General features: G+C 38.8%; 1 protein-coding gene across 9 annotated transcripts in view; it reads right to left on the reverse strand.

Annotated features, from left to right (window-relative positions):
- The window catches only part of TRDN (triadin), a 239,720-nt gene that overhangs the window by 149,676 nt on the left and 76,385 nt on the right, over nucleotides 1–13,659 (reverse strand). For all 9 annotated transcript variants that reach the window (XM_075046871.1, XM_075046868.1, XM_075046869.1 and 6 more), the window contains 5 exons: nucleotides 11,428–11,487; nucleotides 9,993–10,052; nucleotides 7,382–7,441; nucleotides 5,813–6,007; nucleotides 1,060–1,119 (listed from right to left, as the gene is read on the reverse strand). In XM_075046871.1, coding sequence (XP_074902972.1) covers nucleotides 1,060–1,119; nucleotides 5,813–6,007; nucleotides 7,382–7,441; nucleotides 9,993–10,052; nucleotides 11,428–11,487 — 435 coding nt within the window. The remainder of the gene's footprint in view (nucleotides 1–1,059; nucleotides 1,120–5,812; nucleotides 6,008–7,381; nucleotides 7,442–9,992; nucleotides 10,053–11,427; nucleotides 11,488–13,659) is intronic.

Below are 13,659 nucleotides of genomic sequence, written 5' to 3' on the forward strand. Positions count from 1 at the left end.
CTCTGTTTATAACTGGCTGTCTTTAAAAGTCCTAGAGGCAATATAATACTTTGGTCTCTTTTAACGGACCCCCCCTGTCTGTCCATGTCGATCTTTGAGAACAGCAAATACAAACCCTCTCCCTCCAAATTCCCAAGCTTGTTCATTTTCCATCCCCAAAAATCTGTGTCCTCCTTCTCCCCATTTTGAGAGTGTCTGTTTCTCATCTGCATCCTTAGGACTTCCCAGCTCTGACTGCACCTGGGCAGGTCAAGAGAGGACCTAAGCCACAAGGTAGAGATAAGAAAACACATCCAATTCAGAGAAGTGCCAGTGGAGAGCTTCTTGAACAAATAACTGACTAAACAAAGCTTGTAAGGCTTAGCATGTCCTTAAATATTCTGTCCTTGACTCTTTTCATAAATATTGTTGCTTATCATTCCTAGGGTTATGTCCTCCCTATAGTATGTCCTCTTGCACTGGATTTCAGAAGGAAGAGTGTCCATTAAATAAGGTCAGGGTAGATTGACTTAATCTTGTGAGACAATGCTCAGTCATCTTCAGTAGCTCTAGCTTCTTTTTCTGGCTAAGAATTAAGTGTCTGTGTTATAACAGAGTAGCATGGAGATGTGGGAAGAGAGGAGAAAAAGCACAGAAGTGATGGATCAGCTAAGAAATTTTATATACTCAGAACAGCAATGGCAGTTCTATTTTTGAAGCATTCTGGGGTTAAGGCTTGCTATTTGTGGGGGAAAAAACCAATAAGCTATTAACAATAAGCTCCTTCCTCTTGCATCTCAGCCAAAAAAAGCATGGAGAATTTTAGCAATTTCTATAGCCTTCTATTGACTCTACTTTTAACATAATCTTAATTTTAATTCATGCATTGTAGACAGAAAATTAAAAGCTTTAATAATACAGCCATTAGCTCTTACGCTTTATTAAAACTATTTGCACACTCTTCGTTGCACTTGTGAGACCTTTCAACAATACAAAACACACTTCTGATACATAAAGGAGCAGAAACTCTCAGGGCAACAGAAGAATATTAGAACATATTTCAATGATGTAGGAAAGTACCTGGATAAAAATCCCCTTGCGCAAACATGTCAATCACATAGCGACAGAATGCATATTGATCTAACAGAGCAAAAAGAAAAAAAGAGTAATGAAGAAAGTAAATTTAAAATGTTGCTTCTTTTTAACAGTGAAGATAAAGCTTGGCAGTGCAGAGACACATTTCAGGGATAGGCTTACTTGTACGTTTGGGGTTTTTTTCCCAGCCTTCAAGTAATTCACATGTTCAGAAAGAGGCAATTTTTTGTCCAGATCTAATTCAAGCCTCCCAGCCAAGAACTTCAGAGCTACCAGTGCCCCAGAGCTACCAACTCTTCTTCTGGGTGGGCAGGACGCAGCGCCCAGCCTCGGTTTTGGCATACGGCCTCACCCCCCGCCCCAGTATGGGCTGCCTGGTCACTGGGCCTGAAGACTTTTTCTTATCCTTGAAGATCCATTTCAAATAGTCACAGCCAGGTGATAGAAAATTCAATAAAGTTTTATATCACAGTATTTTGTTAATATTGTTTTAACAGTATAATCAATATGTACATTTAGTGAATGGGAATATAAAGAGAACTCCGTGTACTTACAATCCTGCAGCAATGCGATTTTCCACAGAATTTTATCATTTTACTACAGAATTATTTTCCAAACACTAATCTTTACAAATATATATATACGTATATATTAAATCTGGATATTTAAAACTACGCTATTCAGGAATTAAGGCTTCTGAAACTAAATTAAACTCCGATTTCAGAAATGTTCATTGTCTATTGATTTCTGCTATACATAAGCAGATTTGAAGACCTTAATAAAAATTTTTAACATTAAGAATGGTGAAGAAAAATTACCGGTTGTAACTGAGTGCAGAAGAATTGCGATAATATTGCTGGATTCTCCAGCTGGCCAGAAAAAAGCACGTTGCCCAACTGGACTCTAAGGGACATTAGCTTTGAAAGTTAACGTTGACGGCTAAATGCCAACTCTGGTTAGCCAAATTAGTTCACAACAGTCTTTGAGTTAAGCATATTCATCCATCTGTCCTAGACTGTTCTAGCACACTTCCTAGGCTATCGGTGTTGCATCTCCCTCTTACTCACCTACAAAGCCACTTACTTTCTCTTTGCCAACTTCAAAACAAAATCATGCAGCCTTCCGAATACTTAAAAATTTTAATAATGACATAAGCATTGTATTTAAATACAAAATGATGGTCCCAAGTATATAACACTCATTTTATTGTTTGCTTTCTTAGATAGTTCACTGGACCATCAGTACTAGTTGATGCTGACACATTTATGTGATTGCTGCTCTGTTATGTTGACTGCCATAGAAGTCCTCAGCTGGAGAACTGCAGCTTTGAAGTCATGATTTCCTATGCAGTCGTAGAAGTTAGGAAAGGGTTTACAATCTCGGCAAATATCCAATTGTTTCTACTAGCCGACAGGAGCCCACGCAGCTATTTCCCGTTACTGAGATGGCGAGGTTAACACCAGTCAGTATTGTAGAACCTGAGGCAAAACTTTTAGGATGTACACAGGGATGTGGCTATAAACACTGCTTTTAAAACCTCTAATGACTATTCATAATAGTTTCTACTTTCATATTTAGGAATTCAAATTTATCATTCTGGCTGGCTCCAGCTTTGGATTCCATCCTTAAGGAACCTGAAGAATTTGGCTGCAATATCTGCCCTAAATCTATGTGCTAATTTTCTGAAAAAAGTAGCAGCGAATGTGTCAGAAAACAAGTATGTACAAATCTGTACTCTCATTAAGCCCATGTAAAGCCACTGAAGTTGGCAAAGTGTTTGCACTGACTTCAAGGCACTTGCAAATCGGGCCTCAGTGAGTCAGTCTGTATTAATAATTAAAATGGACCAATGCCAAGTCTCTAGCCCAGAAAAAGCAAATGGGAGGGCAGAGCTCCTGGCCACAAAGCTGAGTTCTCCTTACCCTTCTTTTGCCAAAACAAGCTGCCTTCCTCCATGCTGCCAATTAGGAAGAGCCCCTGGATGGTTTTGGGGCATTGTATGGAAGACTGCTAGAAGGCATGGGACAAAACTACGTCAGGGGACACAAGCTGTATGGACAATCACAGGACAGAGCACAATCATACGATGGTTCTATTTAGGTTATGATATAGACATAGCCTGAGGGCTTAGCAGCTACACCACTTCATTGATATTAAAATAATCCATTTTTTTAACATAGTGATATAGACCAGGATTAAAATAGACTCTGGGTGTTTGGGTGGGGGGTTTTTTTTGGTTGGTTCTTGGGTTTTGGTTTTTTTGTTTGTTTGGTTGGTTAGGGTTTTGTTTGTTTGTTTGTGGAAATGTAACTTGAATAAACTTTAAAAAAAAAGCTTTAATCTTGATTGTACCTGAGAAGAAAGATTTTGTATTAATCTTCTCATAGGAGTTCTTTAGTAACTCAACCCCTGAAAACTGGGATTTATATAAAAAACTGAAGGCAGAATGTTAAACTCTGAATAACAAAAATAGCATTTCTACTGTATATGAAATAATAAGGTGCACAGTAACATCCCATTGAAGTTCATGGGAATTCTGCCAATCAGCAAAGATTGAAACCTAAGGAATTTTAATGAATATGATTTTGCAAATGTCTCTTCATGGCTAAAAATTCATTTTAATTTAAACTTTCCTGTTGAAAAGAAAATTTCACACTATAGTTTTCACCTTATAACTCTGTAACAGTGGCACAGATATTAATCTGAGTACTACAAAATTATGTCAGTTTGGGACTAGATTCTTATTGATAAAAACAGGCATAGATATTTCTGTCATTGATCTCATCTGAGTTACCCTAGGAGATGACCTATCTTTTCTAATTTGAATTTGAGTAAGGAATGATGCAACAGCAGGGACATCATAACAACCCTTCTGTGACTACTGTCATATTTTTCACATTGTTGCAGAAAAAATGGCAGAAAAGCTCCCTTGAGCAAGGAAAAATAAAAAATTGTGGGATCAGGAAATCTTGGCAAAACCATATTGACTTCAAAACCATGTTCACCTTGGGTCACAGTGGGACTGAAAGATAGAACTGAAATTTTCTGCAAGCATCCAGCTGGGCAGCAGCGGCTTCCAGTGGAAAAAAGGAAGGATGGAAGTAGAAAAGGCAGCTTGCACTGAGCGTGTGCAACGCTATCTCTGGTGATAAGGGCAGTTTAAGAGGCTCCTTCCTTCCTCCACTCCAGCTGCTCATTCCCACTTTCACCTGCCATGGTTCAGTGCACCGTCACCTCGGTCACTCTCTAAAGCAGCCTTACAAAGCGGTCTGTTAAGGTTTGATGTTCAGATGGATCATTTTGCTAATATTTATCAGTTAAAGGGAGGAAAATTCAACCACAAAACCCCCCCAAACAACCTCCCCCACCACTCTCTATTGCTCTCTGTAATCTTTGACCCCTACTTACTTAAAATAATTTGCTGTCAGGGAGTAAAGTGCCTCGTCTGCACACCATTGCTTTTTGAGAGCCTTATCCTAAACAGTATGGAGTGGAACTTACTGTGCACAGAAACTCTGTCAGAGCAAACAAAAACTCCCAAGAGGAGCTCAACAATTTGCTGAACTTTCCCCTCGGTCACAGCAATCAGCATGAAAGATGCTGCTTTGGTTTTATGCCTCAAAGGTTCCAATATTTCAAGTCAAATCCAAAATTAACTAGAATACAAATAAATGTTAAAAAATGCTAGTTCAGCACACAATGCAGGGCAGAAAGGGGGCTATGTCTCAAAATCTCTCAGATTTCTCGAAATGTATAATTTAGGCAACTCCTACGGGGTCCAGAGCTGATGGTTATGAAATTCTGAGACAATCTTCCCATCCAGGCAGGGATGGCTGCTTTGATGCTCAGGCGTAACGATTTATCTGTGGCGATCAACTGAAAGGATCAGAGAGGTGTGCCACGCAACGCTGAGCCACCTCTATTAACGTCAGAATAATCCTGCGCCTGCAGCGTGCAGTTTGCACAGAAGGCCAGGTCCTGCTGCCTTCAGTCAGCCAGAATTGTACCTAACGCTATGGAAAACACGGGGAAATTAGGGAACCAGTCAGTGCAGCTTGGGGGTGGAAGAACCCCGGCTGGCTCTGACAAAGAGGAACGTACAGTTAACATCTCCGTTTGGTGTTGAGGCATGTTGATTCCTTATTTTATTACTTAATTGCTTCCTTTCATCAGGGTAATGGCATTTCCTGCCTTTTTAGGAGAAATGTGGAAGCTGTTCACATCAAATGACATCAGGCAGGTATATCACTATGTCATACAAACCCTGACAACCTCCTATAATCTGATGTAAGACAAAAGATTCCCTTTCCTCTGCTGCTACTTTCCTTATTGTTGTGGAGGACATACACAGATGTAGAAACAAAACAGATTTCCCAACAGGTCAATGGACAGTCTGTATTTTTCAAAATAACTCTGCTAGCAATATGCTACGTAAGATGCTACTGAGCAAATCCATGAAGACTCAGGCCTATCTGGAGAGAAATTGGTCCTTGGTAAAGAAAGATTTAAACTAAAATGAATCTTTAGCCATGACAAATAGTCTGGTTATATAGATTAAACTTATTTTATTCTCAAGAGTCTCCTCCTAGCAGTGTGAGATTCATCTGGAATTTATTTGTACTGCACTTTCATTTTTCATGGGTGGACTTTGGTCCTTGCCAGCTTTAACTCCATTCTCTCTGCTTCTTCCCTACTACCTTTTTAAGATCTTCATCTGTTTCCTCCTGGTTTTGTTTACCTTTCTTTTCCGATTTAGTTACAGTCTGAAGAGCTTTCTCCTCCTTAACTTTTGGTTTGGCTTTTATTAGCCCAACTTCTGTTGTTTTAGTCTCTGCTTGCTTGACCTTCTCAGCGGTCTTTGCTTCTCCTTTTCCATCCTTCACTTCCTTTTTAACTTTTACTTCCACTTTAGTGCTCTTTACTTTCTTCTCCTCTGCAGGTAACAAAGAAAAAGCTTTCAGTGTCATTCTTTCCCCCCAAAATAATACTCAATGCCATTTATTTTATCTTGTGCTATTACTAATGAGTATTTCTTCATTATTAACACCTTGTTCAGATCTGATGAAAACTATAATCCCCCAAAACCAGACAGGCTTTGACAGAAATATAAGATGCAAGCATGTTTTGTCTTCAGTCCTGTACCAAGTATGTGACTGATACTAAATATAGTAGGCTATGGCAAATAATATTAAATGTTTCTAATGACAATGTGGTAACTTATGGTATAAACTAGGCAGACAAATGGTCATTAAGCAAACAAATATGGAAGGTACTTCCAGGCTAAATCTGAGTAACTTTAGACTGTAGAGATCAGAGCTAAACTCCGTTGGAAGCTGTAAAAGTAGTTGATTTAAAGTGTGGCTATTTGTAAGAGTCGCTCCTACACACTGATTTGAGGTCTCTGCCCAAGAAGTCTCAAGTTCTTGAGTCTCCCCCTACACCAATTCCCCAGGCTGAAAGACTCATCTGAGACAGGCTAATTCATGACAAACCCTGCAGCAGAGTGCGAAGGTTTCCAAGGAGAATTACTAAATTGTAAATACCAGTGGCTGAAGCTACACAGAGGTTGACAAGACCAGGGTTATTCCTTCTGCTTGTATGTATCAGCAGCTTTTTCGCATCTGTGACATGGATGCTGACAATATGCGTGTTTCTAGTTCACTTTGGTGGAAAATCCAACAGTAGTTTAAAATGCCACTGACTTGGATTAAACTACTCTGTTTAGTGTGTTGTTCACACTCCTGCTTTCTTCATAGCTTTAGCTGTCTCCATCCTTGAGGCAAAACTTGTATGCTACAAAATCTATGTCTTCTGTAAGGCTCTAGACTTCTCTCTCTATTAAGCCACTGGGCTGACTAGGTCGATTTTATCAATATGTAAACTGAATATTTTTACCTATTCTAAACAGATATTTATACAGATATTTATATAAGGGCACTCCTACTTCCAAACAAAGCCATGGCATGACCAAATATTGCTGCCTAGTGAAGAAAGAATTTCCTTAACTAGTTATAGTGAAAATGTGTATGTCAGATCACTTACATATAGGTCTACTTCTTTTTCAGGGAAACAGTGGTTCATACCTTCAATACTCACCTTTGAAATTTCAACAGGTTTTAAAAGGGATCATGCACAGAACTAACCCCTGGATGTTCTAGAGACATTTTAATTCAAATTATATTTTAATTTCATTATAGTATCATGTAGCTGATTTTTCATACACATTATATTCTCAGCTCCAGTAAAATAGGGTTTATGAATTTTAATGTAAATTCTGGTTAAAAATGTAGTATAAATAAATAAATACCTTTGGGAGGAGGTTTCTTTTCAGCTTTTTCATGTCTTTCAGGTTTGTCTTTTTGAATTACTAGAAATGAGTACAATTGTATATTAGGGAAAAAAAACTCACAAAGAATGAGAAAATATTGCTACAATACAACAACAACCCTGGAAGTTTCACATTTCTTCAGGATTCCTGTTTATTTAGTTTGCAAATTTCTTGCTTCTTTTTCTCAGGTTTACATACTGGGGTATAAATCTTCAAAATACCTGCTGAGACTGATCTAACCAGAAGACAAGGCAGCCACACAGATCTGAAGCTAGGTAAGGAATATTGATAACGCGTTTTCCAGATGACACCAACTTGCTCAGCTCAAGCTCTGAGCGGACACAGGCTTGATCTTCCTGTGCTCCAGCCAACTGGAGGCCACGCGGCTACATTTTTCTTACAGAAAGGGGTTTTTCTTAGCTTGGCTCACTGTCGTACAAACACAGGCACGAGCCTGGTGCTCACTTCAGAGGCCAGCTCAAGCGAGTTCGTGCCTGCACAGGTTACGCCATGTAAACACCCGCTGCTACAGCCCAGAAAGGCTGTCAACATTTTATGCGGCGACTTCTATCTTTCCTCTCTTGGTCACCATCCAGACACATTGCCGGGACAAAACAGCTTTGTGAGTTAATTACACTTCTTTCAGGTGATAACTACATAATAGCAACATCCTCTCTAACTGAATTCCAGTCTGGAATTGCTGCCTGTATGAGCCATGATTGATCTTTAGACTTGTTTTTCTTAAGATAGCTGTTTCTTAGATGACGTGTTTAAATAGCGTTCATATCACTGACGCTTTCTGGAGCCTTTAACAGGGGCTGAAGAACTCCCCTAAGGCTTTTTATTGAGCGTAGAGCAAACTCGCCGACTGGGGGGGCAGTAGCCACCCCATTTTCCTTACGCCCGTTCCCAGAAGTTGGCCTGGTCCTGAGCACCCTCGTTTCCTAGGGACTGCAAAAGTGGATGGAATGGCCCCTCACCCAGCGTAGAGCAGCCCCCAGACAAAAGGGAGGTGGTCCCGGCGATGGATAGCTCAGCAGCAGAATGCCAGCAGAAATGCGCCGTTGGAAGTGCTGAGGGAGGGCAAGGAGTTCCCAGTGCACCCATAAGGACTGGCGCGGCATGGAAATTAGTCGAGAGAGGGTAGCATGGCTATATGTCACACCACAGCAACGAATCTCCCTAGCTACAAAGTGGCCAAGTCCTTCATAAAATTTTCCAGCCAGTGACTGGCGTCATGGCTGCTATTAAACACATTAAAGCTCTAAGTGATTATTTGGTTAGCTAGCGGAAGATAAATGGGTAAACAGGCTGGCTGCTCATTAGGACTATCTCAGTGATTCTTGGAAGTTTTTTGCTTTTCAAATCTACGCAGACACTATGGGCATTTATTTTCTCTGGATTACTTCAGTGTGATTTCACTTTATTAAAAAAATCCTACACTCCCAAGTTACGTACTGGAAGTAGAAAAAATGACCAAATATCCCTTTAAAAGAGAGACTGGACAATGGCTACTTTCCAAAGTCTTTTAAGACTTTAAGTCTTCATTCCACTTTTTCTCTTTCTTCACTCCTACTTTCTGTTTTACATTTCTCCTTAGAGTAAGGTCAAGTCCGATAAAGACTGATTTGTACATATGAATCTATATTGTCTGAACAGTTTCAAATTAAACCTAATTAATTCATGTGTCCCATCATCATGAGATTAATCTGAATGCCATAACAGACTGAAATGAAGATACACTGCATAGTATTTTTTTCAAGACTTAACTGAGTAAGAAGACTGAAACCTAACTTCATTATAGAAATATCTGGCTTCTGAAAAGCAATGAATGTTAAAAAAAAAAAAAAAAAAGAAAAACCTCAGAGCAAAAACATTCAAATGCCCAGCAATAATAAATGTTAGTCTTTAAAAAACGGCATAACAGGGCAAGCTGATTGGATTTTTAAATCCCCCTGTCCAAATCATGGCTAAAGATGGAATTATCAGTCAAAAGAATACTGAAAATCACCTCTCATGCACGATATTGCTTCAGGATATATATGATAATTAGTAGATATGTAAATCTTAACCAAAGCCACTTCTGCCATGGAGGACAGTACAAATCACGTACTGAAATGAAAATGTTATTGCAAAAAAAGAAAGGCAAGAAAATTAAAATCTATTTTTGGATGTGATGGAAGACCGAGACTGAGAGACAGTAAACACTCTTGCATTAGGTCTGCACCAGATTGAAAACTGATACGCAAGAGAAAGCCTTCTTTGCAGGCAAATTACTGAATCCCATTGTGGAGGAAAAAACATCAAGGAATGCAAATATAATAGTCGTAGGCTTATTTCTTTAGCTGCACAAGAATGGTTCATAATTACCTCTGTGCATCCAAACAAGAGAACTAAGCAAGAAATATATGCTGAGCAAGACTTCACTCAGGGGCTGATCAAGACCCACTCAAGCAAAACTGAGAGCACCCAAAAAATGTACAGCATGGACTAGAAGAGCTTTACACTTTAAATACTCATCTCCACACTCTCCCAAACTGTGTAAGCACTGAAAATCTAAAATTGTACATCCAATAGTAATCCGCATTACCTTTAGAAGGTGCTTTCTTTTCATGCTTTTCTGGCTTTTCAGGTTTCTCTTTGTGAATAGCTAGAAATATATAACAACATTAATGGTTACTAAAAAAAAAAAAAAAAGAAGAGAAGAGTTGCATTTTAAGTGAGGAAAAGGAGAAAAAAGATCAAGAAACACAACTAGGCACCATGGCTGTCCATGCAAAGATGCAGATTCATTCAGCTGCTGCTGTTTATGCCAAAACACATGATCCAAACTTTCAAAAACTCATCTACCAACCCTGACGTCTCTGCCATCAGCTGGGTCAGGAATGGTCTTTCTGGCACAACTGTAATCCCATGAAAGAAGTTAGCCAAGAAGAGTCACGCTTCTTTGTGTTATTTACGGGTTCATTTTGTTTGTTTTGTTTATACTGTTGTTTATTGGTTTATTTTTGTTTATTGTTATTTTGGAGCTTTCTTGTTTATTACTTTGGTTCATTTCTGAAGGATTTTCTGAACTCCACATAACTAACATTTTTTCCAGCTACGAATGATTAAACACTATAATTAATTACAAATCTAATTGCAATGGCATTATAACTAATGCTCTTTGGGGCTTTTTGTTTGCTTTTAATTTCCACTTTACAAATTGAAATAAAGCACACTGTAGTGACTGGATTTCTGGCTCAGGTTTCAGAATACACCTGAGTTGTGCAATAGTCACTGAGGGGTGGGTAGTCTGGAATATTCTCCTATGTGGGCTCCTATTTGCTAATTTTTTGCGATTAATGTTTACGACGTAAGTTGTCCAGGGGTGTGCAGAACTGGTATTTATATGGGTCCATACCCCCTGAGGTCCCCTACAGGGACCAGTCGTGTGAAAACACTCAGCTGCCTATTTGACTCTGGCATATGAGTTTATACTAAGAACACAAAAATGCATGCATGAGCATTGCTATGTACACTCCAGCCATGTGTTGGTCTTTCAAAGAAAGTAAGAATTGTGGAAGATAAAGCAGTGCTAGATACCTATCTATTGCAAGTAACTACTTAAAGAAGTAGTCCTGCCCTATTCTGTATTGTATTTAAAATGTTATTTTTCACATGGCCTGCCTCATTACTGTTGTTTACAGGTTGCCAGGTGTCTTTCCTGGATGACCATATTGTCTTAGGAACCATACTTACTGTGAGTGTTGGAAATACTCAGAGATTACTAGGAGATTATGCTAATCCAGAGTATAAAATATATTATCTCCCTTCCTCAGAAAAGAAACAACAAACATGCAGAAGGAATACAAAATGCTACTCAGTCTGTATGTCTGCAAATCTTTATATGATCTTATGATTTCTATTCATAAAGTTCCACAACATTTTTCTCCAATCAATGGGATACATAAATGGAAATTGAGTAGACAATTGGTCCTGGGGTACCTCAAAATGTAAAATAAGTGCTGACATTAAATCATTACCTGCATGCCTTTCCTTTTTTTCAGGTTTTTCTTGTCTTTCCAGTTTGTCTTTATGTGTCACTAGGAAAGAAGAAATGTGTTCATATGTATGAAAAAAAAACCTGTGGAAAAACTCAAGAATCAAAAATAATTCTGCCAAGATAAGCTTTGGGAGACAAAATGGCAAACTGTGTTACTCGAGCTATCCCGTGCACATCTGCACAGCATCCATCACACTACGTGGGTGCGAGCAGACAACTCTGGCAAACAAATCACTGCTTGCCATCCGAGCCACAGTAACATGACTCAGCTGTTTACTACAGAAACATCATCGCTTGCGATTGTCTGTCCATTCCTGAAGAGAGATTTTTCAGAAAACTGTCAGGGACTGAGGCAGAGCTCGCAGTAAGTGCTGCTGCCTGCACTAAAAAGAGGACATCACCTGGACCACCCCGCGCTTGGTCAGGCAGAGGCTTGTAAAAAACCTGGAATCAATCCTGGAGCATAATAGCATCACATGCACAAATGACACATCTGTCACTTGCCAGCTGGCTTGAAATGGATAACCCGTAATGGATCCGGATAGCTAGTAATGGACACTAGCTGAGATCCGTCCCTGGCAATGATGATCTCAGAGCCATAATTAGATGCCCAGTATGTGCAGTGTAAAAACTACCATTATGACAGTGGAAACCGTATTATGCTATCCACTCATTCCCATAACATTTCCCACTCACTTTTCTTAGGATTTTACACAATAATTTTCCAGACAATGGGAAATAAACATGTGAATTTTAGAACACTACAGAAAAATCAGCCATGAAACTGCAAGCTAGCTTTAACTCTAACTTCTGCGGAGATTTTATCCCAGTTTAGTAAAACTCCCTTTGTCAAACGTGAGAAAATAAGGAAGTTCTTTTACAGTACTGTGAATTCCATATCTAACTGGAAGCAAAAGAAGGGTAGGAAATATTCAGGTGCTCACATCTTTTAGCAATATAGTGATGAAACACATGAGAATAAGTTCCTGACATGGCTGACTGAGTGACTTCTAAGTGACTGAGACACTTTTAATTATTCTCTCTGTCATTAGATAACTTTCCTAAACTATATCATGGAAGTTGATTAGAAATTAGAATAGGATGTTATTTACTCTCTCTGTTATCTAAATCTTGAAAATGGAATGTATTTAAAGTAGAAAATAAACAGTTAGAATTCAGGGATGCAGTGAAACTTTGGAGTCTCCCAGTCACACTACAATCAAATGGGCCTTAGAAAGACACGTATCCATAGTAATAGTTTTAAAATATAATGTCCAGTCTGAAAGTAATGTTTCTTAGTACTGAGAATATAGAGAAACTCTATACGCAGTATTGCTTTAGTAGCAATTATAGCAATAGTTCACAAAAAAACCCTAAGTGATATATTCAATTTAAGATAAAATACCTTTAGGTAGACAGAATATTAGTAGGAGTTATGAGAAGTTAAGGCAGTATAATAGTTCTTATTCTTATTCACTGGCTGTCTGAGATTGGCTGGGATCATTTTTTCCTGTTCTCAGAAACTTTTTAAAACATTAAATATTGTTCTTCTATAAAATCAAATTGAAGAGTTTCCCAAGTTTTCCACAAAATAACAGGACAAGTCTTAATGACATATTCATGTTTTAATATGGGACATTATAGTCTTTGCTCTGGCATTTTTCCAGATCTTAGAAGAAATTTCTCTTGTTACCACCATTTTCTAGTAATAAATATTCATTCTGACAGAAACCTGAACTTACTTGTCTGCCATTAACCTCTAGAGTCAGTCTTGCTAACCAAATGTGTTTTGAATTATTTATATAAAAAGGAAAAGCTCCAATCTGAGACCATTAGAAAGGCCTAGTCAAGCACAGATTTCAGGAAGGTGCACGTTCACTTGGGTTGTGAGGCTTGTGCTCTTGGTCTGAAGTAAATCAACCGTGGCTGGATATTGGGTCTTCCCTTTTTTGCATGATTTATTTATGATCATTGGCCTATTTGCTCTTCCAGAATGGGTTTCTTCCTCCAGCTTGAGACCATTAATCTTATTTTTCTGTAAAGGACATGTTCTCAGAAGGCTTAAAGAGTTTTGACAAGTAGGTACGTTCCAGCAAAATTCCGTTTTGCCAAAAAATCCCTCAGAAGAGGCAAACTAGATGGTGGCTCTTGGAGCCCAGAACTAACTCATGAGTTGTGGGTGGAGAGGAAGCAGTAGACTGATTCCGACTCC

Source organism: Buteo buteo, chromosome 15, assembly GCF_964188355.1.
Source record: "Buteo buteo chromosome 15, bButBut1.hap1.1, whole genome shotgun sequence".
Lineage (NCBI taxonomy): Eukaryota > Metazoa > Chordata > Aves > Accipitriformes > Accipitridae > Buteo > Buteo buteo.